Below are 27,938 nucleotides of genomic sequence, written 5' to 3' on the forward strand. Positions count from 1 at the left end.
CATAGGCCTGGGGCCATGAAACACTACTGTTTAACAGACAGCTTATCAAAATGAACCACTACAAGAGTAACTCACTAATTTCCCTCATCTCCCATAGTAGCGTTGCGTGTGCTAATCTCCCCATTTCCCATTGTAGCTCATTTCCCAGGGAAGTAAACAAGGCAATAGTGATTAAATCTGATTGACTAAATGCATTACAGAGTCAATATACATAAATTACATAGCATCTGCAGGACAGCAAGTATAGTTGAAGGCACTTTTACTTTTGGGCAGAAGGTTCTATCAGTCGCACACATGCATTGAATTTAAAGCAACAAAATAACATAGCTTCCATCAATCGTTGACAACAATATGGATTTAAGATATTTAAATGTAGTTATTCATACTATGAAAAATAAAATGGACTTCTTACAATTTGACTTTGGGGAACAGTTAAAACGACAAAAGCATCAGAGAGAGGTCAAAAGATGAACATCCATATAGTTAAAGAAAAACACTGGATTTAAAACGCACTTTATAAAACTAAAAGCAGCTAAGGGCAGTTTGACCAACTTTTGAGATACAGTAGTGCCCTAAATAAAAGATTGTATAAACATTATCCATTGCCATTAACTGAAGTTGAACAGTATTTTTCAGTTCTCGTCTACTTTGTAAATGCAGGGGTGTGTTCATTGCGCCATTTGGGCATGGCAGCATGCACTCGCTCAGTCCTTGTATTCGGTGTACTTCTTAGACGAGCCATGCACCTTGCTGGCAGGGTACTTCAGCCTATTTAGGGCCATTTTGCGCAGCACTGCTTGGGGTAAATCGATATGACATTTCTCGGCCAACTCAACTAGGTAGATGAGGACGTCGCTGAGTTCATGTGCCAGGTGCTCGCGCTCGGAGTCGGTCCAGCCGGGAAGTCCTTCAGTCACCTCGCCACGCCACTGGAAAAGCTCAGATACCTCGCCCACTTCTCCGACCATAGCTAGCAGGAGGTTGCGGGGTTGGTGGAACTGGTTCCAGTCTCGCTCGTCAGTAAATTCCGCTTGCATCCGTCGTATGTCATCGATGGTAGGTTCGGCAGTGAAGGAGAACGTATCAGATGGGGTTCTTCTCTTAGTTCCATTTCGCTTGGCAGCGTGGATGTCTGCCTCGCCGTTTTCACAGGCTATTTTTGACTTGCTAGGAGTGCCATTGATGTGTTTAGCTTCAGATAGGGCCACCGTCTCTCCGTTCAGTCCATGCACTCCATCGCCGTTCATTGCCATTGCCTTGTCAATTTTACACCAAACTATTACACGGATCAACACTTAATTCGCTATAAACAACCAACCTCGACAACAATATGGGTAAAACTCCCGCCACAAAAACGCTGCTCTTGTAGCCGGAAGGTGTAACATAAATCGCCGGAAATTCGAAAAATGGGTTGCATGAAATGTGTTACATGAAATGTGTTACATTGTGGGGTGTTGAGTTTTCCTAAATGCACGTGCCCTCGGATTTTGTGTGAAACTAAGTTTACTATGACTACAACTACCATAATACCCTAAACAGAAAGGCTAAACATGGCAGGCTCCTCTGCAGGAATGACTGCACTGCTATGTAATATGAATAAACAAATTGCAATATTTTATCCAACGATTACTTACCAAAGGCACAATTGGTGTGTGATAAGGAGAGTATGTATGTTTGTCTCCCGATGCCAGAGTCAAGCCCAAACAAAACCGAAAAGGTAGGTTCACGGAGTAAATGCTAACTTTAGCTAGCTCGCACTGTTTGTGTATCGTGTGCGCGCCTGTGCTAGTTAGCGAGGACGGCAGTCGCACATCATTCAGAACCACATCCCCTTCCGTATTTAGACGTTGCAAACATTGCTGTTAGTTAAAAACCCGAATGCAGTTTATGTATAGCTGCATGATAGCCTCCTTTATAAATATGTGAATATTGTCCTTCTTACCCCTCTCTGCCTTCAGAGCATCCTCACAGGTTGTCTTGACAGGGATTCTGAATGACTTTGATTAGGTATGATGATGTCACTAAAGTTGTGCTGATATGCCGCATTCAAAACAACTGGGAACTCATGACGTCAGTGATATTTAGGTCGGAAAGTCGGGGCTCTAGAAAGAGGCCCGAGTTTTTTTATTTTACCTTTATTTAACCAGGTAGGCTAGTTGAGAACAGGTTCTCATTTACGACTGCGACCTGGCCAAGATAAAGCAAAGCAGTGTGACACAAACAACAACACAGAGTTACACATGGAATAAACAAACATACAGTCAATAATACAATAGAAAAGTGTACAAGGGAGGTAGGCAATAAATAGGCCATAGTGGCGAAATAATTACAATATAGTAATTAAACACTGGAGTGATAGATGTGCAGAAGATGAGTGTGCAAGTAGAGATACTGGGGTGCAAAGGAGCAAAATAAATAACAGTATGGGGATGAGGTAGTTGGATGGGCTATTTACAGATGAGCTATGTACAGGTGCTGTGAGCTGCTCTGACAGCTGGTGCTTAAAGCTAGTGAGGGAGATATGAGTCTCCAGCTTCAGTGATTTTTGCAGTTCGTTCCAGTCATTGGCAGCAGAGAACTGGAAGGACAGGCGACCGAACGAGGAATTGGCTTTGGGGGTGACCAGTGAAATAGTTCAGAGTTGGATGACTGTTTATAACAATTTTTTTTTCTCCCAATCGGAGCTCGTTTTCCCCCAGTTCCCAGTTGTTTTGAACGCACTGAAGTCAGAGATTTCCAGAGTTCCCTGTTTTGAACACGGAAATAAGTCAACCAACAGAACAGTCTAAAATGCTGCACTGTAATTAATAACCCACATCTAAACTCCTATAACAGACAACCCTGGCCGTTAGCTATTCATAAGTCCAGTCTATTAGTCAGTTCAGAAAATGAAATCGTGGAGTTGATATGGTGGCTTCCCATTTGTACGTGTTAATTTATCTGACTGTGATTGTGTGCTTCTAGTGCTCCCCAGGAGCTGGTAGGTGTGGTGGGTCTGGAGATCCATGCTCAGATCCACTCCAACACCAAGCTGTTTTCTGGCTCCCAGGTTGGGTTCCAGGCTCCACCTAACTCCCTGGTGTCCTTCTTTGATGCCTCCTTACCTGGAACTCTACCTGTAAGTTATCGTGCATCTGATGATAAACATGTCTCATGTCAATAAAGGCTGTTGGTCTATTCGTTGCGTAATCATACAGTTGTTGTCCATCATAACATAATCTGGTCTATGTAACCTAGCTTACAATATGTTGGTGTACATAGTCATTTGACCAAGTAGGCCTAAGTTCCTTTCCTCTTTCTCCTCAGGTGCTGAACAGACGATGTGTGGAGGCTGCAGTGATGACAGGTTTGGCCCTTAACTGTACCATCAACAGGAAGTCTCTCTTTGACAGGAAGCACTACTTCTACGCTGACCTTCCTGTAAGTCAACCCGGACCCCATCTGTCCTCCAATCACAAGCTATCATCAATCACATTTATTTCTAAAGCCCTTTTTAGGCTACATCAGCAGTTTTTACAAAGTTATTGAATACAGTAACCCGGCCTAAATCACAGAGGAGACAACTTACTCCCCTATTAATAAGTAGCTCTCATCGGTCAAAGCCGCCATCTCTCCCCAAAGTAACGTTCCCATTTTACTTCCTCCCTGTCCCTGAGCTAGGCTATCATTTAATAGTGACGAGTCTTGCTAAACCGGCAGAAAAGCTTATTGCCAGCGATATCTAGCCAAATGACAGCTTCTGTTTCCTGCAATCTGTTAGCTGTTAGAAGTCAAGTCGCGGCCAAGTGATATTTACCCTCACCTTGCTGCCAGGCGCTCCTGGGTAATTTTATGACTGACATTTTATGACCTTGACTTCAAGACATGTCATTGGAAGAGTCGACGAGATTCAATAGCAATTGCCCAACAAAGCCTCCCAAAAAGTTTCATTTCACTTTGGAAAGACAGCCCTAGCTTAATGTGACCTATGTAGAAAGCAATGACCCTGACATTACTCTTGACGAGCTGATGATGAGAAATTGTGGACAGAGAAAAGGGTGAATTTGAATAATTTAAGTGCCTTAGCGGTATTATACCATAATGGGACTTTCCACTCAAGAAAATGACAAGACAGCTAGGAGATTTGTCTGTTACAGTGCAATCCATACCTTTCCTGTATTCGATGAGTGAAGAGTTTAAAAAGCTTCCCTAACTTTGTCCTAAGGTCAAGGTCATGTCTAATGACCAATAGAGTAGCTTGTGAGGGTTATTTTGTGGGGTCAGGGAATGGATTGTGGATCGTCGGGTTGTCAGTGCAGTTGTCTTAATGTTATGGTATGTCAATATCCTGTCAATTAAGAAATGAACTAGATGACATGATGGCCTAAGTCATTCTAGTTCTTTTGAATAGAAGCATATGGTCAACACAAGGCCTGCCAAGCCTAGATTGTTAGAAGATTGAGTTGTCTTTCGAACCCAGCAGTCAGATTCATTGGTAATAATGTTATCGTGAGTCTACAGCTGCATAATCCTTCCCCACAGCAGAGGTAGATTATTGATTTCAAAAGCTCTGACATGTATCCCAGGGGTGGAATCCCAGCAGGAAGCCGAAGGATTATTCCCAAATCCCACCTCATCTTGTTTCCCCGTTGTAGATTTCCGGACTGCTTACTGAGTGTTGCATCACCTCTCTCTTTGGGTTATGTTAAAACATGCGCTGTTGAAACGATAGTGCCAGTTAAGATTTTAAATGTTCACTGTGCCCACAAGTGGTACCAATGCTTATAAATATGTTTTTGCTTACCCTGTAGACAACACTTGTGTTTTACCAGGCCCGGGAAATAGACAGGGAACAGGGATGGAGAGTAAAAGGCCTGTATTGCATAGTGAATCATGCTAATGCGTTAAATTCAGTTGGGAGGGATGTTCATGCTCTCTTCATGATATGTAGACAGAGAAAATAATAGCCATGATGAGTGAAGCATTAAGCAGCACATTCTCTATTCAATTAATTTACTAGCAGCCTATGGAAGTAGAGAGAACGAGGACATAAAAAGAACATGCATTTATTAATAACACATATATAGTTGTGCATTATTGATGTGTTCCATGAATCCATGATTTAATTTCACACAACGAATGCACTGCTGCTCATTACATGATTTATGATGCGCTTGCCTGACCAGCAGCAGGAATGAATTGAAGTGGCAGGCAGGTGTTCTGTTATAACAGCTAGCCTCTTCTTAATAACATGCACCAGCAGCTTCACACTAAGCTACTAGCGGATATGCATAATTCTACTTTTCTGGAGTGTTTTCTGTGCAGACGTTGTCTCTGACGACTATTTAATGACTCAAATGGATCTGTTTGTAGGGACGTGGATGTACAATAGGTAGGGCTAGTTGAATCAAGGGTTGTAGAGGGGAATAGGTTTGTTGCATCGAATCATGAATCCGTTGAAGTCGGCTTAGATTCGGTGAACTGAATCTGAAAACGACAAATAGCAGTCTAGTTGGAGAGAGAGCTCTCAGGTTTGGATTTACTTTCCTGAACCGACTGAGTGCTTTAATACCAGACTGCTCATTAGGCTTTGGGGCTGGGGTGTGACTAGAAGGACCCAGAGGCTTCCAGTAGCAGTTTTATACCACCAATGGTCTGCATCCAACTTCAGCTGCCCTTCATTATACAAAGCACCAACATCTCTTCACTGATTATGCCGGGATTGCAAAATGGTCCACCATTTTGGTGGGTGGTAAGCTAACTAACGTAGCCTGTGTGTGAACAGCAATGCATACAGTATGCAAACTAGGAGGCACTTGCGCTAATGAATTACATTTGCATTGACATTGACAGAGCTCTATGAGAGAATTGATTATTCTAGAAAGGGAGAAATCAGCATCTTTTAATGCTATAATCCTGTATTTATAGTACACCGCTGAGACAAAATGGAATGTCTCCCGTGGGCCATTATGCTTGTGCTTGTTGATCGGGTACAGTACAACACACAGATGGTTATGGCTAATTCACTATTTTCTCTCCTTTTTTTTTTTTTTGTATTGCTCATATTTATTCCTTCCCTTTCTTTTTCTTCGTCGGCATGCCAGTAAGTATGATGCATGTTTAGTCTTTTCTATGGACGGTTGCCGTGGCAACGGGACATAGTGCTACCGTACTCACTTGTGGAATAGCGGCAGCCAGCACAGTGGCTCTTCAGAATAACAGAACAGATAAAATATTCATTCAGTTCGCTTTTGTGACTTTGAACCCCTCTCAACGAAACAACAATAATATTCCAACCGCATAATAATGAGTTGGAGTAACCAGTTTTAGGGACCTATTATCCCCCCAAAGTAACTAACTAATGGCTGAATCTTAGCTCATGTTTAATGCATGGATTGCTATTTTGTTCATAACACTCTTGACCCCTTGAAATATTTAAGGTTATTTCCAAGTTAATTGTAATGGTAAATCATTGATTATGCAGGCCAAGTTTATTTTGGTATTAACCCCATGTTTTCCTATCGTGTCTTTAATATAAATGACTTAATTGTATTATATAGTGGCTGTAATTAAATACCGAAGCCTGGTCCCAGATCTGTTTGCGAGGAGTCCTCTATAGGTAATACCTATAATCGTTGTCATGCCAAATGTCAAGTTTATACAGCATATGAGACCAGGCTATTACATACCTGATAAATGAGACACATTTAGACTGCTGAAGCAAGCACACAGAATTGACCTTTTCTAGTTTCATGTGTTTTCTCCATCCAGGCGGGCTACCAGATCACCCAACAGAGGCTGCCCATCGCGGTGGACGGCACCCTGACCTACAGTCACCTGGGGGGCCGTAAGAGGAACGCGGTGGTCACCAAGAGTGTCAGGATCAAACAGATCCAGTTAGAGCAGGACAGTGGCAAGAGCCTCCACGATGACTACAGGAACCAGACCCTTATAGACCTCAACAGAGCAGGTAGATGGAGTTTAGCTTCCCATCGGTGTACCTCAACAGAGCAGGTAGATGGAGTTTAGCTTCCCATCGGTGTACCTCAACAGAGCAGGTAGATGGAGTTTAGCTTCCCATCGGTGTACCTCAACAGAGCAGGTAGATGGAGTTTAGCTTCCCATCGGTGTACCTCAACAGAGCAGGTAGATTGAGTTTAGCTTCCCATCGGTGTACCTCAACAGAGCAGGTAGATGGAGTTTAGCTTCCCATCGGTGTACCTCAACAGAGCAGGTAGATGGAGTTTAGCTTCCCATCGGTGTACCTCAACAGAGCAGGTAGATGGAGTTTAGCTTCCCATCGGTGTACCTCAACAGAGCTGATAGATGGAGTGTAGCTTCCCATCGGTGTACCTCAACAGAGCAGGTAGATGGAGTTTAGCTTCCCATCGGTGTACCTCAACAGAGCAGGTAGATGGAGTTTAGCTTCCCATCGGTGTACCTCAACAGAGCAGGTAGATGGAGTTTAGCTTCCCATCGGTGTACCTCAACAGAGCAGGTAGATGGAGTTTAGCTTCCCATCGGTGTACCTCAACAGAGCAGGTAGATGGAGTTTAGCTTCCCATCGGTGTACCTCAACAGAGCAGGTAGATGGAGTTTAGCTTCCCATCGGTGTACCTCAACAGAGCTGATAGATGGAGTGTGGCTTCCCATCTGTGTACCTCAACAGAGCTGATAGATGGAGTGTAGCTTCCCATCGGTGTACCTCAACAGAGCAGGTAGATGGAGTTTAGCTTCCCATCGGTGTACCTCAACAGAGCAGGTAGATGGAGTTTAGCTTCCTATCGGTGTACCTCAACAGAGCAGGTAGATGGAGTTTAGCTTCCCATCGGTGTACCTCAACAGAGCAGGTAGATGGAGTTTAGCTTCCCATCGGTGTACCTCAACAGAGCAGGTAGATGGAGTTTAGCTTCCCATCGGTGTACCTCAACAGAGCAGGTAGATGGAGTTTAGCTTCCCATCGGTGTACCTCAACAGAGCAGGTAGATGGAGTTTAGCTTCCCATCGGTGTACCTCAACAGAGCAGGTAGATGGAGTTTAGCTTCCCATCGGTGTACCTCAACAGAGCAGGTAGATGGAGTTTAGCTTCCCATCGGTGTACCTCAACAGAGCAGGTAGATGGAGTTTAGCTTCCCATCGGTGTACCTCAACAGAGCTGATAGATGGAGTGTAGCTTCCCATCGGTGTACCTCAACAGAGCAGGTCGATGGAGTTTAGCTTCCCATCGGTGTACCTCAACAGAGCAGGTAGATGGAGTTTAGCTTCCCATCGGTGTACCTCAACAGAGCAGGTAGATGGAGTTTAGCTTCCCATCGGTGTACCTCAACAGAGCAGGTAGATGGAGTTTAGCTTCCCATCGGTGTAGCTCAACAGAGCAGGTAGATGGAGTTTAGCTTCCCATCGGTGTACCTCAACAGAGCAGGTAGATGGAGTTTAGCTTCCCATCGGTGTACCTCAACAGAACAGGTCGATGGAGTTTAGCTTCCCATCGGTGTACCTCAACAGAACAGGTCGATGGGGTTTAGCTTCCCATCGGTATACCTCAACAGAGCAGGTAGATGGAGTTTAGCTTCCCATCGGTATACCTCAACAGAGCAGGTAGATAGAGTTTAGCTTCCCATCGGTGTACCTCAACAGAGCAGGTAGATGGAGTTTAGCTTCCCATCGGTGTACCTCAACAGAGCAGGTAGATAGAGTTTAGCTTCCCATCGGTGTACCTCAACAGAGCAGGTACCATAGAGTTCAAACACTCATAGACTCCAAGAGGAGTCTACCACAGAGCTCCAACTGGTATATACAGATCTAGATAGAACAGGGACTGGCTAGCCAAATCCTATGTAGGCATATGGGGAGTGTATGTAACATCTCTCTCTCCCTCCAGGTGTGGGTCTGATGGAGCTGGTGATGGAGCCAGACATGAGCTGTGGAGAGGAGGCAGCAGCAGCCGTCAGAGAGATGCAGCTCATACTGCAGGCTCTAGGGACCTGCCAGGGAAACATGGCTGGTGGGGAGGCCTGCATTGGACACACACACATACTCACTAACACACCAGGGAAACATGGCTGGTGGGGAGGCCTGCATTGGACACACACACATACTCACTAACACACCAGGGAAACATGGCTGGTGGGGAGGCCTGCATTGGACACACACATACTCACTAACACACCAGGGAAACATGGCTGGTGGGGAGGCCTGCATTGGACACACACATACTCACTAACACACCAGGGAAACATGGCTGGTGGGGAGGCCTGCATTGGACACACACACATACTCACTAACACACCAGGGAAACATGGCTGGTGGGGAGGCCTGCAATTGGACACACATACACTCACTAACACACCAGGGAAACATGGCTGGTGGGGAGGCCTGCATTGGACACACATGTAACAGTATAATTTTAGACCGTCCCCTCGCCCATACCCGGGCGCGAACTAGGGACCTTCTGCACACATCAACAGTCACCCTCGAAGCATCGTTACCCATCGCTCCACAAAAGCCGCGGCCCTTGCAGAGCAAGGGGAACTACTACTTCAAGGTCTCAGAGCAAGTGACGTCACTGATTGAAACGCTATTTAGCGCCCACGCTAACTAAGCTAGCCGTTTCACATCCGTTACACTCACCCCCCTTTTGACCTTCCTCCTTTTTCCGCAGCAACTAGTAATCCGGGTCAACAGCATCAATGTAACAGTTTTTAACTTTTAAACCGTCCCTCGCCCATACCCGGGCGCGAACCAGGGACCTTCTGCACACATCAACAGTCACCCTCGAAGCATCGTTACCCATTGCTCCACAAAAGCCGCGGCCCTTGCAGAGCAAGGGGAACTACTACTTCAAGGTCTCAGAGCAAGTGACGTCACTGATTGAAACGCTATTTAGCGCCCACGCTAACTAAGCTAGCCGTTTCACATCCGTTACACTCACACATACTCACTAACACACCAGGGAAACATGGCTGGTGGGGAGGCCTGCAATTGGACACACATACACTCACTAACACACCAGGGAAACATGGCTGGTGGGGAGGCCTGCATTGGGGACACACACACACTCACTAACACACCAGGGAAACATGGCTGGTGGGGAGGCCTGCATTGGACACACACACACACTCACTAACACACCAGGGAAACATGGCTGGTGGGGAGGCCTGCATTGGGGACACACACACACTCACTAACACACCAGGGAAACATGGCTGGTGGGGAGGCCTGCATTGGACACACACACACATACTCACTAACACACTAGGGAAACATGGCTGGTGGGGAGGCCTGCATTGGGGACATACACACACTCACTAACACAATAGGGAAACATGGCTGGTGGGGAGGCCTGCATTGGACACACACATACTCACTAACACACCAGGGAAACATGGCTGGTGGGGAGGCCTGCATTGGACACACACATACTCACTAACACACCAGGGAAACATGGCTGGTGGGGAGGCCTGCATTGGACACACACATACTCACTAACACACCAGGGAAACATGGCTGGTGGGGAGGCCTGCATTGGACACAGGGGCGCGGGGGGGGGGGGGGGGGGGGGGGGTTAGGACGATTGTAAGGGCCTGTGACTGACAGGCCCTAAAAATACACCCTAAAAATATATTAGAACGTTAGGTTAATAATTGAATATACAATTTTTTTACCTATCATTATTAATATAATATTTTATTTACAATGTACTAATAAAACTAACGGTTTATTTTTCTTTTCTTGTTTTTGGCAAAAAAGTAAACATCCAGAGAGCCTCTGTATTGACAGCTGTCCCATACCTTCTCTCTTGCTATAGAGGGCCAGCTGTCTCATACTTTCTCTCTTGCTATAGTGGGCCAGCTGTCTCATACCTTCTCTCTTGCTATAGAGGACCAGCTGTATCATACCTTCTCTCTTATATAGAGTGCCTGCTGTCTCATACCTTCTCTCTTGCTATAGAGGGCCAGCTGTCTCATACTTTCTCTCTTGCTATAGAGGGCCAGCTGTCTCATACTTTCTCTCTTGCTATAGTGGGCCAGCTGTCTCATACCTTCTCTCTTGCTATAGAGGACCAGCTGTATCATACCTTCTCTCTTCCTATAGAGTGCCAGCTGTCTCATACCTTCTCTCTTGCTATAGAGTGCCAGCTGTCTCATACCTTCTCTCTTGCTATAGATGGCCAGCTGTCTCATACTTTCTCTCTTGCTATAGTGGGCCAGCTGTCTCATACCTTCTCTCTTGCTATAGAGGACCAGCTGTATCATACCTTCTCTCTTCCTATAGAGTGCCAACTGTCTCATACCTTCTCTCTTCCTTTAGAGTGACAGCTGTCTCATACCTTCTCTCTTCCTATAGACAGCTGTCTCATACCTTCTCACTTCCTTTAGAGTGCCAGCTGTCTCATACCTTCTCACTTCCTATAGAGTGCCAGCTGTCTCATACCTTCTCACTTCCTTTAGAGGGACAGCTGTCTCATACCTTCTCTCTTCCTATAGAGGGACAGCTGTCTCATACTTTCTCTCTTCCTATAGAGGGCCAGCTTTCTCATACCTTCTCTCTTCCTATAGAGGGCCAGCTTTCTCATACCTTCTCTCTTCCTGTAGAGGGACAGCTGTCTCATACCTTCTCTCTTCCTATAGAGGGACAGCTGTCTCATACCTTCTCTCTTCCTATAGAGGGACAGCTCTCTCATACCTTCTCTCTTCCTATAGAGTGCCAGCTGTCTCATACCTTCTCTCTTCCTATAGAGGGACAGCTGTCTCATACCTTCTATTTTCCTATAGAGGGCCAGCTGAGAGTGGATGCCAACGTGTCCGTCCACAGACCTGGGGATCCTTGGGGCATCAGGACTGAGGTCAAGAACATCAACAGTGCCCGCAACCTGGCCAGGGCCATAGGTGAGTGCTGCAGAGGGCTTTTCACAATACTGAGCCAAACCAGAGGCGAAGCGAGAAGTTCCACTCGCGTCAATCTGTCCACGCGAGAATGCGGCGATAAGTACACCAAGTGGGGATTGTTTTTGTATGGAGGTCTATGAGAGAGTGTCGGATCTGGTAAGAAAAAAAATGTGATAGCTAATTTTCTAAGTGAGGCTTATTTAACCTAATAGAAGTTGCATAATGTTTAGGTTGTTACGAATGTACTGATATACACTACATGGCCAAAAGCATGTGGACACCTGCTCGTCGAACATCTCATTCCAAAATCATGGTCATTAATATGAGGTTGGTCCCTCCTTCTGCTGCTATAACAGGCTCCACCCTTCTGATGTTAGGCGATTAGGCACAGTCGGCGTTCCAATTCATACCAAAGGTGTTCGATGAGGTTGAGGTCAGGGCTCTGTGCAAGCCATTCAAGTTCTTCCACACCGATCTCGACAAACCATTTCTGTATGGACCTCGCTTTGTGCACAGGGGCATTGTCATGCTGCAACAGGAAAGGGCCTGCCCCAAACTGTTGCCACAAAAGTGGAAGCACAGAATCGTCTATAACTAGAAGCGTTAAGAATTCCCATAACTGGAACCGAGGGGCCTAGCCCGAACCATGAAAAAGAGCCCCAGACCATTATTCCTCTTCCAACAAACTTGACAATTGGCACTATGCAATGGGGCAGGTAGCGTTCTCCTGGCATCCGCCAAACAGCTGCTCAGCCTGGAAACTCATTTCATGAAGTTCCTGACGAAAAGTTATTGTGCTGAAGTTTCCAGAGGCAGTTTGGAACTTGGTAGTGAGTGTTACTACCGAGGACAGACGATTTATATGCTCTACAGCACTCGCCGGTCCCATTCTGTGAGTTTGTTTGGCCTACCACTTTGTGGCTGAGCCGTTGTTGCTCCTAGACATTTCCACGTCACAATAGCACTTACAGTTGACCGGGGCAGCTCTAGCAGGGCAGAATATTGACAAATTGACTTGTTGGAAAGGTGGCATCCTATTATGACAGTGCCACGTTGAAAGTCACTGAGCTCTTCAATAAGGCCATTCTACTGCTAATGCTTGCTTTACTTTGTGCTCAATTTTTTACACCTGTCAGCAACTGGTGTCCACTAATTTGAAGGGGTTTTCCACATACTTTAATTTGATATATATATATAAATAAATAAATAAATATGCAGTGGGGCAAAAAAGTATTTAGTCAACCACCAATTGTGCAAGTTCTCCCACTTAAAAAGATGAGAGAGGCCTGTAATTGTTTGGCCTACCACTTTGTGGCTGAGCCGTTGTTGCTCCTAGACATTGAGAGAGGCCTGTGTATATATACACTGCTCCAAAAAATTAAGGGAACACTAAAATAACACATCCCAGATCTGAATGAATGAAATATTCTTATTAAATACTTTTTTTCTTTACATAGTTGAATGTGCTGACAACAAAATCACACAAAAATTATCAATGGAAATCAAATTTATCAACCCATGGAGGTCTGGATTTGGAGTCACACTCAAAATTAAAGTGGAAAACCACACTACAGGCCGATCCAACTTTGATGTAATGTCCTTAAAACAAGTCAAATGAGGCTCAGTAGTGTGTGTGGCCTCCACATGCCTGTATGACCTCCCTACAATGTCTGGGCATGCTCCTGATGAGGTGGCGGATGGTCTCCTGAGGGATCTCCTCCCAGACCTGGACTAAAGCATCCGTCAACTCCTGTACAGTCTGTGGTGCAACGTGGCGTTGGTGGATGGAGAGAGACATGATGTCCCAGATGTGCTCAATTGGATTCAGGTCTGGGGAACGGGCAGGCCAGTCCATAGCATCAATGCCTTCCTCTTGCAGGAACTGCTGACACACTCCAGCCACATGAGGTCTAGCATTGTCTTGCATTAGGAGGAACCAACCGCACCAGCAGGGCCAACCGCACCAGCATATGGTCTCACAAGGGGTCTGAGGATCTCATCTCGGTACCTAATGGCAGTCAGGCTACCTTTGGCGAGCACATGGAGGGCTGTGCGGACCCCAAAGAAATGCCACCCCACACCATGACTGACCCACCGCCAAACCATGCTGGAGGATGTTGCAGGCAGCAGAACGTTCTCCACGGCGTCTCCAGACTGTCACGTCTGTCACATGTGCTCAGTGTGAACCTGCTTTCATCTGTGAAGAGCACAGGGCGCCAGTGGCGAATTTGACAATCTTGGTGTTCTCTGGCAAATGCCAAACGTCCTGCACGGTGTTGGACTGTAAGCACAACCCCCACCTGTGGACGCCGGGCCCTCATGGAGTCTGTTTTTGACAGTTTGAGCAGACACATGCACATTTGTGGCCTGCTGGAGGTCATTTTGCCGGGCTCTGGCAGTGCTCCTCCTGCTCCTCCTTGCATAAAGGCGGAGGTAGCGGTCCTGCTGCTGGGTTGTTGCCCTCCTACGGCCTCCTCCACGTCTCCTGATGTACTGGCCTGTCTCCTGGTAGCGCCTCCATGCTCTGGACACTACGCTGACAGACACAGCAAACCTTCTTGCCACAGCTCGCATTGATGTGCCATCCTGGATGAGCTGCACTACCTGAGCCACTTGTGTGGGTTGTAGACTCCGTCTCATGCTACCACTAGAGTGAAAGCACCGCCAGCATTCAAAAGTGACCAAAACATCAGCCAGGAAGCATAGGAACTGAGAAGTGGTCTGTGGTCACCACCTGCAGAACCACTCCTTTATTGGGGGTGTCTTGCTAATTGCCTATCATTTTCACCTGTTGTCTATTCCATTTGCACAACAGCATGTGAAATTTATTGTCAATCAGTGTTGGTTCCTAAGTGGACAGTTTGATTTCACAGAAGTGTGATTGACTTGGAGTTACATTGTGTTGTTTAAGTGTTCCCTTTATTTTTTTGAGCAGTGTGTATAACAATTTTATATTGGAGTTTATTGAGTCTATTGTTCACACGTGTATCTGCCTGCCTTTCCGACAACTACTCCCATTGTTAGGGCAGAGACAAGACCATCTCGTCATTATATAGACTATATTATAGAGAGTCTCTGGCCAAACTGAGCCGAGCCAAACCAAGCTGTACTGAGCTGGCCTGGTTAAAGCCTTCACCATAGTTGCTGGAACCGTGCTGAAAAAGACCATGTGAATAAGACAATATCTGAGCCAGAACAGTTTGGTTCAGGTTGGCACAATAGTGTGTGAAGGGTATATCCTCATTGTCATTGGTGGGGGTTAGTGGAGGTACTGAAGTGAAGCGGTCACGACCCAGTGGGTCTGGAATAGGCTAGTTGGATGAACACTCGGGGAAATATAGACACACACACACAGAAAGAGAGAAAAAGAGCGAACAGCATGGAATCCTTTTCATGGGCTGTCATTTTTCTGAAACAGTCGTCTGACGGAGGGCTGTGTAATTATGCGTGCACTGCAAGTCAAACTGGGAGTCAAAGATTAGAGACACCATGAGGCACAAACACACACACACACACACAAACCGGCCTTATCTGTCTTTGCCTGTGTAAATGTTCTCTTAGACAACTCAGTGAAGTAATTGCCAAAACTTCCTCTTGTCTCAACTTCATACGTCTTTCCATGATTTGTTCTTTCTGAGGTGTTTTATCCCTGAAGGCAGTCGTCACTCTCTCTGCCCACAGGAATCAGAGAAACAGGCTTTCTGTTGACAGGAACTGAAGATGGAAACGCTTCTGAAGAGACATTTAGTGTACAGGGATAGTTAACATGGACTAGAAAGCACGAGGCCTTTCCTACCCACACAAACTCAGGAAGATATAGAATACAACTTTATTGACCATTTGTTTCAGTGAACAACTGAGCACACAGTTTGCATGCCTAACTTAGGCTAAATTGGCTTTCTACAGAACAATAGATTTCCCATCAACACTAATTCCACTTCTACAGAGTTTCCCATCAAACTTTTTTATTTTCTCTCCAACATACTGGAGACGGTGGAGAGTCATAGGGGCCATTGAAATTCTTCACCAGGAGCAGCAGGCCATTAACAGTTTGTGTGATACGAAGTGACTTGGCCGCTTTCATTATTTATCCCAAGAGTAGACTTCCATTTTAGCTTAGTGCAGAGAAGTGATAAAGAGTTTTTAAAAGTCAAAACTCCAGATAGTCGTTTGTCACAGAGAACTAATGTAGCAGCAGTTAGAAGACTTCAGGCAGGGCCATGTGTCATGGCAGATGTTGGGAGGATCTAACACCGTGCCAGTTGGCTGGATGCTTGCTTCTGATCAGGCCTGGTGTGTGCGTGTGTATTTTCATCAACAGACTATGAGATCCAGAGACAGATGTTTGTCCTGGAGAGCGGCGGCACGGTGCAGAACGAGACACGGTCGTTTGATGGCAAGACTGGGTAAGAGGCTTCTAGAACCAACCCTCGAACCAAGTCATGCCGACAAGTCCCATTATGTTACAGTGAGAGTGTTTCTGATAACATGTCAAAAATGTCTATTGACTAAGAATATGATGTTTCGCAGGATACGGTACAATGTACACAGGATGCGTCTCTTTAGGGTTTTAATAATTATTTGGGTCAGATACCACCCCCCCACCCCCCATAATCAACTTGTTATGGCTGCAATCCCGTTAACGGGATAATTGTCATCAACAACCGCTGAATTGCAATGCGCCACATTCAATGAATATTACTAAAAATATTTATATTCATGAAATCACAAGTGCAATATAGGAAAACACAGCTTAGCCTTTTGTTAATCCACTTGTCATGTCAGATTTTGAAAATATGCTTTACAGCGAAAGCAATCCAAGCGTTTGTAAGTTTATCGAACCTTCGACAAAACATTATGTACACTTAGCATCAAGTAGCTTGGTCACGAAAATCAGAAAAGCAGTCAAATTAATCGTTTACCTTTGATGATCTTCGGATGTTTTCACTCACGAGACTCCCAGTTACACAATAAATGTTCCTTTTGTTCCATAAAGATGATTTTTTATATCCAAAATACCTCTGTTTGTTTGGCGCGTTATGTTCAGAAATCCACAGGAAAGAGCGGTCACGACAACGCAGGCAAGTTCCAAATAGTTTCCGTAATGTCCACAGAAACATGTCAAACGTTTTTTATAATCAATCCTCAGGTTGTTTTTAAAATATATAATCAATATTATATTAACCGCAAATGTCTTTATCAATAGGAGAGGGAAAAGCAATGGCAGCCCAAACTCTGTTGCGTGAGCAAAACTCATGCGACCACCTGACGCGATGTTATCTTTCTGGCTCATTTTTTCTAAATAAAAGCCTGAAACTATGCCCGAAGACTGTTGACACCTTGAGGAAGCGATAGGAAAAGGAATCGGGTTGATATCCCTTTAAATGGAGCAAAGGGAGTTTTCAAAATAGAAGCCACTTCCTGGTTTGATTTTCCTCAGGGTTTCGCCTGCAATATCAGTTCTGTTATACTCACATACAATATTTTGACAGTTTTGGAAACTTTAGAGTGTTTTCTATCCAATACTACTAATAATATGCATATATTAGCAACTGAGACTGAGGAGCTGGCCGTTTACAATGGGCACCTTTTCATCCAAGCTACTCAATACTGCCCCTGCAGCCATAAGAAGTTAAACACTGTATTGCCATCTCCAGAGTGATATTTGATCAAGACATTCTCTCTTCTGAGGTTTAATTTGAAAACGTTTTAGTAACTAAGGATGATGAATGAGGCCACTTGGAGTCAGTCAGTGTCTGGTGTTGTGGATCAGCTTGCTAGCGAGGGTTGTAAAGCCCATGAAATGAGCTGCTCTTCACACAGCTGGGGCCTGCCTCTAATGCGCAAGTTAGCGTGTTTCGTCATGAATCTTGTTCTGGAGGCAGCTTTGCAAAGCGGTCAATAGCTGGCACAGCCACAAAGTCATAAAATCTGATTTTAAACCTAACCTTAACCACACTGCTAATATCCTGATGCCTAACACTAACCTTAAATGAAGAACAAAAAGCCCATTTTGACTTTGCAGCTGGCCTATCTAAGGGGAAATCGCTCAATTCTGCCTCCAGGACAAGACTCATGACAATAAACGTCAACCTGCCTATAACACCATCGTGTGCGTGTGTGTGCGTGTGTGTGTGTGCACGCGCTGGGCCTGATGGAATGTGTTTGACAGCAAAGCCCACAGCTCTGTCATGGTCCAGAAATAGACAGAATGACTGGGGGCCCCTCACCTCACACCTGTGGCCCTCGCCCATAGTTACAGCCTCTTCAACATGAACAATCTGCCGTAGTAACTGTTGTAACGAGCGAAAGACTATCGTTATACAGTACCTCAAAGCCATAACATCTATCTCTCTGTTTTACAGTCACACCATTCCAATGAGAGACAAGGAGGGCCTTCAGGACTACAGGTGAGTACAACTCATATTCACTTCAGTATGTTCTAGCAGCACAGCCTCCAGCATGGTGTGTGTGGTATTATACGATCACAGCTGTAGGGCCTGCATGGAAAGAAGAGGGGGACGAGACAGGATGGAGAGGAGAGAGGTCATCGTCACACAAGTGTATGTGTGTGTGTGTGTGTAGAGGAGACAGCCCTTTGTCTGACCGTGTGACACACAGGCCTACTACTGTTGTGTTGTGATTGTGTCGTCTAAGAGGCCTGCAGAGATACAGCCAGCACTCCACTCTTATCTTTCTCTACTGCTGATAACAGCTCCCTCTCTATCTTCTCTTATCTCACTCCTGCCTCTCTTTCTCGCTCCCTCTCTGCTCTGTTGTCTTTAACTGTGCTCTCTCTGGGTGCTCCCTCTGTCACACATGCACTCCCACCTCTCTTCTCTCTCCCCTCGCTCTCTCCCTCCTCTCTTCTCTCTCCCACCTTTTCTCTCTCCATCTTTCTCACTCACCCCCCCCCTCCAGGTTCATGCCGGAGCCCAACCTGCCTCCTCTGATGGTGTACGAGGCGTGCTCTACAGCCCCCCCTGGTGTTGCCCCCAGCCAGATGGTGGTTCTGGAGGAGGTGAGGGAGAGGCTGCCGGAGCTGCCCAGCGTCAGGAGGCAGAGGCTGGTGGAGACCTACGGCATCCTCCCCGAACACAGCTTCACCCTGGTGGTGAGTGACTACTACAGTATGTAGACGTGTCTGTTAACGTCCAACTGAGCAAGTTAATTATAGTTGATGGTAGGTAGGTTTCTCCCTCCATCTCTCTGGCTTTCATCTTCTGTCTTTCTGTCTGTCTCTCCCTCCCACTTTCTGGCACTCGTTTCTGCTCCCCCTCTCTCCCCCCCCTTCCTTTATCTCTCCATTGTACTCTCTCCCTCACTGTCTCTCAATTTAATAACTACCCAAAGTAACCTACCTGCCTCTGTCCAGCAAGGCGCAGTAGATTGTTGTATATACAGTATTATTGAGTGTGTTTCATTGGGTCTCCTGTTGTAGAATGAGGACGGGCTGATGGACTACTTTGAGGCCGTCGTCAGGGAGACCAAGGCTGGGCCGAGAAAGGTGATTGGCTGGGTGATGAACGAGCTGCAGGGCCTCCTCCATCAACAGAACCTGCGTGTCAGCCAGAGGTGAGACACTCAGTCGTCCTCTTCCTCATCCTCTTCCTCTGTGTCCTACTCTAGCCTCAGTCATTCTCTTTTTCCTCTCCACCTCATCCCAATCATTCTTCATCTACATCCTTCATCTTGTTTCGCCCTCTTCTCCCTCCCCTCCTCCCGAACTCCTATCATGTGTCTCTCCTCCCCTTCCTCCTCCTCCTCTGTTCGACTCTTTTCAGTCTTGCGTTGACTTCAAACCCCATGTTGAAGATCCTATCTCAGGATCCAACATCTTGGCTAGACGGAGGCCTGAAATCATTTCCATACTGGAAGCATAATTTCTGTGCTTTTTCCCTGCGATGTTTCCTATCTATCTTCATGTTGATTCCTTCCTTTATTACTGTGGCAGATAGTGAATGTGAATAGAGAATATATCTGGGTAATAAGCTGAGTGTTTTGAGTGTTTAAATAGGGCTGTTTTTATCCTACACTCCAGACTGTTCTAAGACTGATCAAACAGAGTAAAGTATGATGTGTTTTGTTTTACGTCTTTGTCTGAGAACTAGTGGATGGGTGGGTGTTTGTGTGCCTTTTTGTCATTTTGAAGAAAGTGAGAGTGGATGTTGACTATGTGTGGATTCGCGTGTTTGTTGTTTGTTTAGCCATATTTCCGTTCATAACTCAGTCAGTGTGTATGTGACTGTGTGTTTCTGGCTCAGTGTGTTTCTGACTCGGGGATTGGTGACAGCAGTGATGATCATGTGCCATGTAGGTGGCAATGGGCTGTCACAGAGAAAGACAGGGCCAAATAGCCTCTCATTATAAGCACAGTGACTCCGGGGTAGATGGACACCATCACACTGTCACACAGGAAAGGATAGAATGGGTCTAATGACATCTCCTGTGCCTTCTCTCTCTTCCTTCTCTTCTCTCTCTCACATATGTGTCTCTCTCATGTCTCTCTCTCTCTCTTCCTTCTCTCTCTCTCGCTCGCTCTCTCTCATATCTGCCTCTCTCTCTCATATCTGCCTCTCTCTCTCATATCTGCCTCTCTCACATATCGGTGTCTCTCACATATCGGTGTCTCTCACATATCGGTGTCTCTCATATCTGTCTCTCTCTCTCATATCTGTCTCTCTCATATCTGTCTCTCACATATCTGTGTCTCTCACATATCTGTGTCTCTCACATATCGGTGTCTCTCTCATATCTGTCTCTCACATATCGGTGTCTCTCTCATCTGTCTCTCTCACATATCTGTGTCTCTCACATATGTCTCTCTCTCATATCTGTGTCTCATATCTGTCTCTCTCTCATATCTGTGTCTCATATGTCTCTCTCTCTCATATCTGACTCTCGCTCTCATATCTGTCTCTCTCTTGCTCCCTCTCTCAGTCCGATCTCTCCTCAAGCTCTAGCCCAGATACTGAATCTCCAGGAGAATGGACAAATCTCTTCTTCTATCGCCAAGCAGGTGAGAGATAACAAGATGGCATAACATCCTAAACATCTAATGCAAAGTCCATATGTGTTACTACACTGAGTGTACAAAATATTAACACTTTCCCTGACAGACTGGCCAGGTGAGTCCAGGTGAACGCTTTGATCCCTTATTGAGGTCACTTGTTAAATCCACTTCAATCAGTATAGATGAAGGGGAGGAGACGGGTTAAAGAAAGATTTTTAAGCCTTCAGAGGGTGAAAGGGCAAGACAATAGATTTAAGTGCCTTTGAACAGGGTATGGTAGTAGTTGACAGGCGCACTGGTTTGAGTGTGTCAAGAAGTGCAAATTCCATGGGGCGACGCACAATTGGCCTAGCGTCGTCCGGGTTAGGGAGGGCTTGGTCGGTAGGGATGTCCTTGTCTCATCGCGCACCAGCGACTCCTGTGGCGGGCCGGGCGCAGTGCGCGCTAACCAAGGTTGCCAGGTGCACAGTGTTTCCTCCAACACATTGGTGCGGCTGGCTTCCGGGTTGGATGCGCGCTGTGTTAAGAAGCAGTGCGGCTAGGTTGGGTTGTGTATCGGAGGACGCATGACTTTCAACCTTTGTCTCTCCCGAGCCCGTACGGGAGTTGTAGCGATGAGACAAGATAGTAGCTACTACAACAATTGGACACCACGAAATTGGGGAGAAAAAGGGGTAAAAATCCCCCCCGCAAAAAAAGAATGGTCCACCACCCAAAAGACATCCAGCCAACTTGGCACAACTGTGGGAAGCGTTGGAGTCAACATGGGCCAGCATCCCTGTGGAACGCTTTCAACACCTTGTAGTGTCCATGCCCTGATGATTTGTAGCTGTTCTGAGGGCAAAGGGGGGTGCAACTCAATATTAGGAAGGTGTCCTTAATGTTTTGTACCCTCAGCGTATATTATCATTTTCAATTGAGGTTTAACCTGAGTGTTTCATTGCTCCATACAGGTGTTCCAGGAGCTGTGGAAGACCCCAGGTAAAACGGCCCAGCAGATCGTCAAGGAGCAGGACCTGGGGATGGTCAACGACAGCACAGAGATCCACAGGATTTGCCAGAAGGTGGTGGACTCACACCCAGACCAGGTGCGGCCACCCTGGGCAAGAGCTGCCTCAATGAGGGCAGGTAGTTTGCCCCTGGTGATGCGTTGGGCAGACCACACCACCCTCTGAAGAGCCCTGCTGTTAGGGGCGGTGCAGTTGCCGTACCAGGCGGTGATTCAGGCCGACAGCAATTGTGCATCTGTAAACGTTTGTGAGGGTCTTAGGGGCCAAGCCAAATTACTTCAGCCTCCTGAGATTGAAGAGGCGCTGTTGCATCTTCTTCACCACTCTGTCTGTGTGGGTGGACCATTTCAGATTGTCAGTGATGTGTAAGATGAGGAATTTGAAGCTTTTCACCTTCTCCACTAAGTTTGTGTCTCCAGAAGTCCACGATCAGCACCTTCATTGTTGTCATTAGGAGAGAGAGAGGTTATTTTTCTGGCACCACTCCTCCAGGGCCCTCACCTCCTCCCTGTAGGCTGTCTCGTCATTGTTGGAAATCAGGCCTACTACTGTTGTGTTGTGATTGAGTTAGAGGTGTGCGTGGCCACGCAGTCATGGGTGAACAGGGAGTACAGGAGGGGGCTGAGCACACACCCTTGTGGGGCCCCCGTGTTGAGGATCAGCGAAGTGGAGGTGTTGCTTCCTACCGTCACCACCTGGGGGGCAGCCCGTCAGGAAATCCAGGACCCAGTTGCACAGGGCAGGGTTCAGACCCAGGTCCCTGAGCTTAATGAGGAGCTTGGAGTGTACAGGGTCATTGACTTTTTGCTAGTAGCCAGTCTTGATAGAATTCTGTTGATGATCAATAAACTAAATGCAAACATAAGTATTTGTGACTTATGCTGCTGTTACTGTTCCTCCTACAGGTCCAAGCCATCCGCAGTGGGAACAAGAAGGTTCTGAACAAGCTCATGGGTCTGGTCCAGAAGGAGACGAAAGGCAGGGCTGACCCAGTCCTGGTACGGGCCATCCTGGAGCAGAAGACCTCCTGAGGACTAACTAACACGGTCTGTGGCCACCTTGACATGCCTGGTGGAATATCAAACTGGTCCAAGAGGCAGCAAGCATGACATCATTATGGCTTCATCATAGTTAATGTCCTCTGGTCAAGAGGATTATTGTTGCTAAATCAACTGTCTCTCATGTTGTCTTCTGGCACCGTAACCGCCTTTAAGTTGTTGCAGTTGTATTGTAACTTTTATTTGTGTACATAAATATATTCTAATTCTCTTTGGAGTGTGCACACTTATCCCCTCCCAAACACACACTTCATCTAAAACTGTCAAGGGAATGGCATACACATCCTCCATGATAATCACACTTTAAGCAGAGCCATTCTGGAATCCCTTAGCAGTTTGGAACACTCTGAACCCACCAATGGCAGAACATAGCTAATAAAGGTATGGCCCATTACCAGGCAGTTTGGGAGTCGTCCCAGAAGTCATCTTTCTGCTTTTATCACTGTCCTCTGGCAGCACTGAAATGAATCAGGAGAGCAACAGAGGACTGAAGTACTATATGCAATGTATCTCCTGATACTCCCTCTAAAATGGATCGGATTAGGAATGATTTAGAGGTCAGTGTTGAGTCAGAGGAGAGAGAGGAAGTAGTCATGAGTAGTGAGCGCCCCCTTGTGGCTGTCAAGTGAAGGAGCTACATCTCTATCGTTTAGCCTTCTATGCTTGTCTCTAGAGATAGGCATCTCTTACATTCAGTTGGCTTGAATATTGAGTTTTGTCAAATCACGCGGTAATTCAATACTGGTTGGCTGTGTGCATGTGACTTCAGTTTGGTAACGTAGGTAGTTGCCTCCCATTCATCCCCTTTGTTTCTATTGAGTGCTGTATGCAGTGACCTATAAACAAAGTATTGTACATAACACAATTGGACTTCTTGATTTTAAAAGAGGGTTTGTGGCTGGCTGCTGTTTCAGTGCCTGTGAAGAAGACCTAGTTTTGAACAGAAGCTGGGTCACTGGATGAATGGCTGTCAGAAGCCTTGTTTATACCTGCTGTTAACATTCGTCCTGATCTTGTCCGTGTAGACTTAGATCTGATCACAATGCGTTTTTTAATCGTCCATAAATGTGTCCAGAATCAGAATTGGAAAAGATCAGGACAAAGGCTGCATGTTAGAACCAGGTATGAACAGGGATAGAGGGGGGATTGTTTACTAAACGAGGCCAGTGGAGTCCACTGAACAAACCATTGAAAACACAACCACTTCTGGGCGAAAGAAGCGGAAAGAAAAAGTGTGTTTTCCCTGTGTTTTGCATTTTACTTACCTTTGCCGAGGTGAAGCTAAAATATACATTTGGGTAGAGAAGCTGTCAAAACACATGACATATTTCTGTTCTTCAATAAAAACGTATTATAAAGAATACAATACATGTCTTTATTCAAATAATTCCTTGGAACCTCTGACTTTAATGACAGAAGAATACACACTGGAGTAACCTGACAAGGTCATCGCTGACATCTAAAATGGATGCTAATAGTTGTAGAAAAGGGAGAAACTAGACTACTTATCTTTGGAATGAAACCTCTACGCAACTGAAGAGAACTGTGTCTCTAATTTTGGTTGTAGTAAATGTGCTCCACACAACATTCTACTACAAGAAAATATAGAGTACATCACCAAATTTAGAAATGGCAAGAAATTATGCATTCCATAAACTGTCCATCGGTCCAATTTGTGGACTAGTTTGAGCAGACAGTGGTATATTTTTGCCTTTGCAGCTGCATCCACATTCATCCTCTGGGTCATGTTCAGTAGGATGCACCATAGAAAAACATTCATTCAAAATTCAGGCACCAATTTTTAGGTAGTTCTTCCCTAACATATCAATTTAATAGGGACAGACATTGTAACAAAATGTCTCCTTGGTTGAAATCAAAACCTTAAATAAAATTATGTCAATTAAAATCAAGGCTATTTATTTGTTGCTAATGGTAGACCATGTCTTAGTCTGGAATTCAAACTTAAACATTCAATGCTAAAATGAATGTGCCAAATCATCAATGAACCAACCAACAGTGATGTATTCCAATCTTCCCAACTTGACTCATAAAAACATACAAGAAACATGCATTCCCTAATACAGCAACGAGAAGACAGAACTCAAGTTACAACTTCTGTGAAAAAAATATGGCAAAAGAACCTCTCTCTACAAAACAGTTCCATTATTGTGACATTAAGTACATTCTGTATTAAATACCCAACCCCATCAGGAAACAAAACGTAATAAAGTACTCTTTATACCTCAAATATCAATAATGATTTGCATAGTGTGCTGCTTCCTTGATTATTTTTTCCAATTATATACATAAAGTACTAAAATAAGGCTAAGACATTGAGGGCTTCCCAAACGGCACCCATTACCCCATATAGTGCACTACTCTTGATTTATATGGTCAAAAGTAGTGCACTACATAGGAAATAAGGCGTTGTTTTGGATGCAAACATTGAGTGCATCACCCTGATATGGAAAGCTCCTTTTAGAGAGATATCATTATAAATAAAGTGCATTCAGTGGACAGGACCTGGTGCACCATGGGAAAATGGAGTTAGCCGCAGCATTAAGAATTAACGTCAGAAGAACCCAGTGTCCTTAAGTACACCCCTAAAAATAAAAACTACTTCTAACTTGAATATCTAATGTGCATTGAAAACCTAACATAACTGAAATATGTCTATTGAACAAAGAAAGTCTTTGATTTAAGGTATTTAGCAACACACAAACTTGTTTTGTACAGTGAGCCTGATCGTCTAACTTACTAGGCCTCTCCTTCAGTCAAGAGTTTTGAATAACAACGATCACCGGATACATAGCATTAGATAATGCCATGGTCTACACCAACTCATAAAGTAAGTATGAGATGAATGGGACTCCCACTAGCATCCCACTTCTAACACCAACGCGCTAACCAGTAGTTTAGTGGTGCTGCTAGGGTACTTGTTACTGGTACCCCGTGTTAACAGCCAAGTTAGCGTTACTCATTGTGGATGTATTACTTTTCCACCATTTCTCTATTTTCTTTCTCTCTACATTGTTGGGAAGGGCCCGTAAGTAAGCACTTCACTGCTAGTCTACACCTGTTGTTTACGAAGCATGTGACAAATAACATTTGATTAGTGATGAATACTCTGCAGGGAGAGATCCTGACAAAATAGGCTCCTGATTATTTCCAGTACAGCATGCAACCCCAGGGTGACAACACGGCACCACCAAAGATTTCGGTAAGGCCACGTATAAGTCCCCATTGTATGGTGGCCATCACTACAAGACAACTAGAGCTGGTCTCTGGAGAGGCTGTTGCTACCAGGGCAATACATTGACATTTATGAATGCAATATTGTAAGTCTAAAAGCCTAAAGGGACCGATTATGTGTCCTTTGTGTATCATTAACTTCCCATTGTTCCATTCAGCCTGTTCCATTCTATTCCGTCTTTGGCTGATTCACCCCAAGCTTCCATTTCAGCATTCTTATTGGTTGGTGCAGGGGTTCCACCAAAGGCTTGAAGTAGGTCAGTACTTTCCAGTCATTATAAATCACATGACCTGCTCCTTGGATGTGACATAGGCCTATGCATACAACTCTCTGAGGGTAGAACCATATACACATGAGTCTGTCTGAGGGTATCAATGGCAAATGCATCAAATGGGTGAGAGATTCCTGTAAGTTATGTGTTACTGTATATCAGAGCCCGACATTTTTATATATTGGTTTGGAAAAATATATTAGCCTCAAATATATATATATGTATATATAACCCAATTTAAAAACTACCTCAGGGAGAGAGATACAAGACGAGTGAATCAATCCAAGAGGTATAGTCTTCTTCATCAAGTAGTGGAAAACATGAAAAACTTTCAAAGAGTCTTTTTAAAACTTTTAAAATGACCCAAGTGGACACAACAGGTCAGGGACAGACACTCACTCCTTCCCTGTGAGACAATGCTACCATAACATCATTAAAACATTATAATAATAATAATAATGTTATTATAACATTATTACAATGTTATTATATCGTTACTCCTCCATAGGGACGTGCGATAGTATTGAGTGCTCCTGCGCAATGGCCGCCAGTTCTTTGAGGAACTCTGTGAAGAGGACGGTAGCGAAGACCTCGGTCCTGGCCAGGGAAATGGTCTTGGGCTGGGGAGGAGGAGAGCTCTTCATCATCCTTCCTGCCTCCGGGGGGGAACATTCTCGGCTGTCTCCGCTGTTTGTATCTGTGGAGGATAAGTAAATAGAGATGAAAAATAAAACATTAGTAATAGTAGCATTCAACTGCAGTTGGACATTGTAGCAAGCTCATGTTGGTCCACTTGAAAGAAGAAATTCTCCCTTTTATATCAGTCTCATTTTCCTTTTTAAATCTCATGCTATCTCATACCAATACATTCCTTGCTCAGAGAGAAAGCTCGCATATAAAACGGTGGGGAGAAACCAGTGGGAATGCAGTAGACTGGAGAAGTATGAGAAGAAGAACGTCAGAAGGACCTGAGTTGTTTCTGCAACGCTTCATGACCAAGCTGAATATATTCTCGAGGAGGAACCAAACAACACAAACTAAGCACAGATACAGTTTTAATCTTCTTTCAGTGGTGCTTCATTGCATTGCAGTGATTAGAAACAACGTTATTGCTAGGCTCATTACTGGTCTTATGATCTAGGATACTGCCTCAAATCCTCTGGAAGCTTTGCCTGTATCTATTCTAATCTCAATGACCTGGCTATTGGCTACAAAACAGACCTAAATTACATTCTAATGATGCTCATAGGATAGCTCACAATAAAGCTCAGAATTCAACATTGAACAACGTCTATTCAAACAAAACATTTATACTACCAGTAAGTAATAGTACACAGTTATACGGTTGTTATAAACACTATGTATTCTGGCAGGGAAGCCATTACGTTAGCTTCAGAACATCTTTACTAACATGGAACCGGATATGTAGGACAGAGCATTATGGGTACTGTAGTCAATCAAGTCTC

At 45.0% G+C, this 27,938-nt stretch overlaps 3 protein-coding genes across 5 annotated transcripts in view; 1 reads left to right on the top strand and 2 right to left on the bottom strand.

The window, feature by feature from the left end:
• Window positions 1-236: 236 nt before the first annotated feature.
• LOC110534510 (dCTP pyrophosphatase 1-like) lies at window positions 237-1,366 on the bottom strand. The gene has a single exon (XM_036933628.1). It carries the CDS (start codon window positions 1,251-1,253, stop codon window positions 705-707), a length of 549 nt encoding a protein of 182 aa, XP_036789523.1. The 5' UTR covers window positions 1,254-1,366; the 3' UTR covers window positions 237-704.
• A 49-nt stretch (window positions 1,367-1,415) lies between these two features.
• Window positions 1,416-24,309, top strand: LOC110534511 (glutamyl-tRNA(Gln) amidotransferase subunit B, mitochondrial-like). 2 transcript variants are annotated; one of them, XM_036933626.1, is made up of 13 exons: window positions 1,416-1,717; window positions 2,965-3,118; window positions 3,307-3,420; window positions 6,751-6,949; window positions 8,861-8,983; window positions 11,754-11,867; window positions 16,189-16,273; window positions 18,233-18,277; window positions 18,789-18,981; window positions 19,309-19,442; window positions 20,808-20,886; window positions 21,834-21,968; window positions 22,796-24,309. In XM_036933626.1, exons 1-13 carry the CDS (start codon window positions 1,551-1,553, stop codon window positions 22,919-22,921), a joined length of 1,668 nt encoding a protein of 555 aa, XP_036789521.1. In that variant the 5' UTR covers window positions 1,416-1,550; the 3' UTR covers window positions 22,922-24,309. The 2 variants fall into 2 exon arrangements, with proteins under 2 accessions (XP_036789521.1, XP_036789522.1); XM_036933627.1 differs by having other exon boundaries at window positions 1,459-1,717; window positions 3,050-3,118.
• The window catches only part of LOC110534509 (protein FAM160A1), a 65,254-nt gene continuing 61,622 nt past the window's right edge, over window positions 24,307-27,938 (bottom strand). For both annotated transcript variants that reach the window (XM_021619393.2, XM_021619394.2), the window contains one exon: window positions 24,307-27,169. In XM_021619393.2, coding sequence (XP_021475068.2) covers window positions 26,967-27,169 — 203 coding nt within the window. In that variant the 3' untranslated portion in view covers window positions 24,307-26,966. The remainder of the gene's footprint in view (window positions 27,170-27,938) is intronic.

The sequence above is a fragment of the Oncorhynchus mykiss genome, chromosome 10 (assembly GCF_013265735.2).
Source record: "Oncorhynchus mykiss isolate Arlee chromosome 10, USDA_OmykA_1.1, whole genome shotgun sequence".
NCBI lineage: Eukaryota > Metazoa > Chordata > Actinopteri > Salmoniformes > Salmonidae > Oncorhynchus > Oncorhynchus mykiss.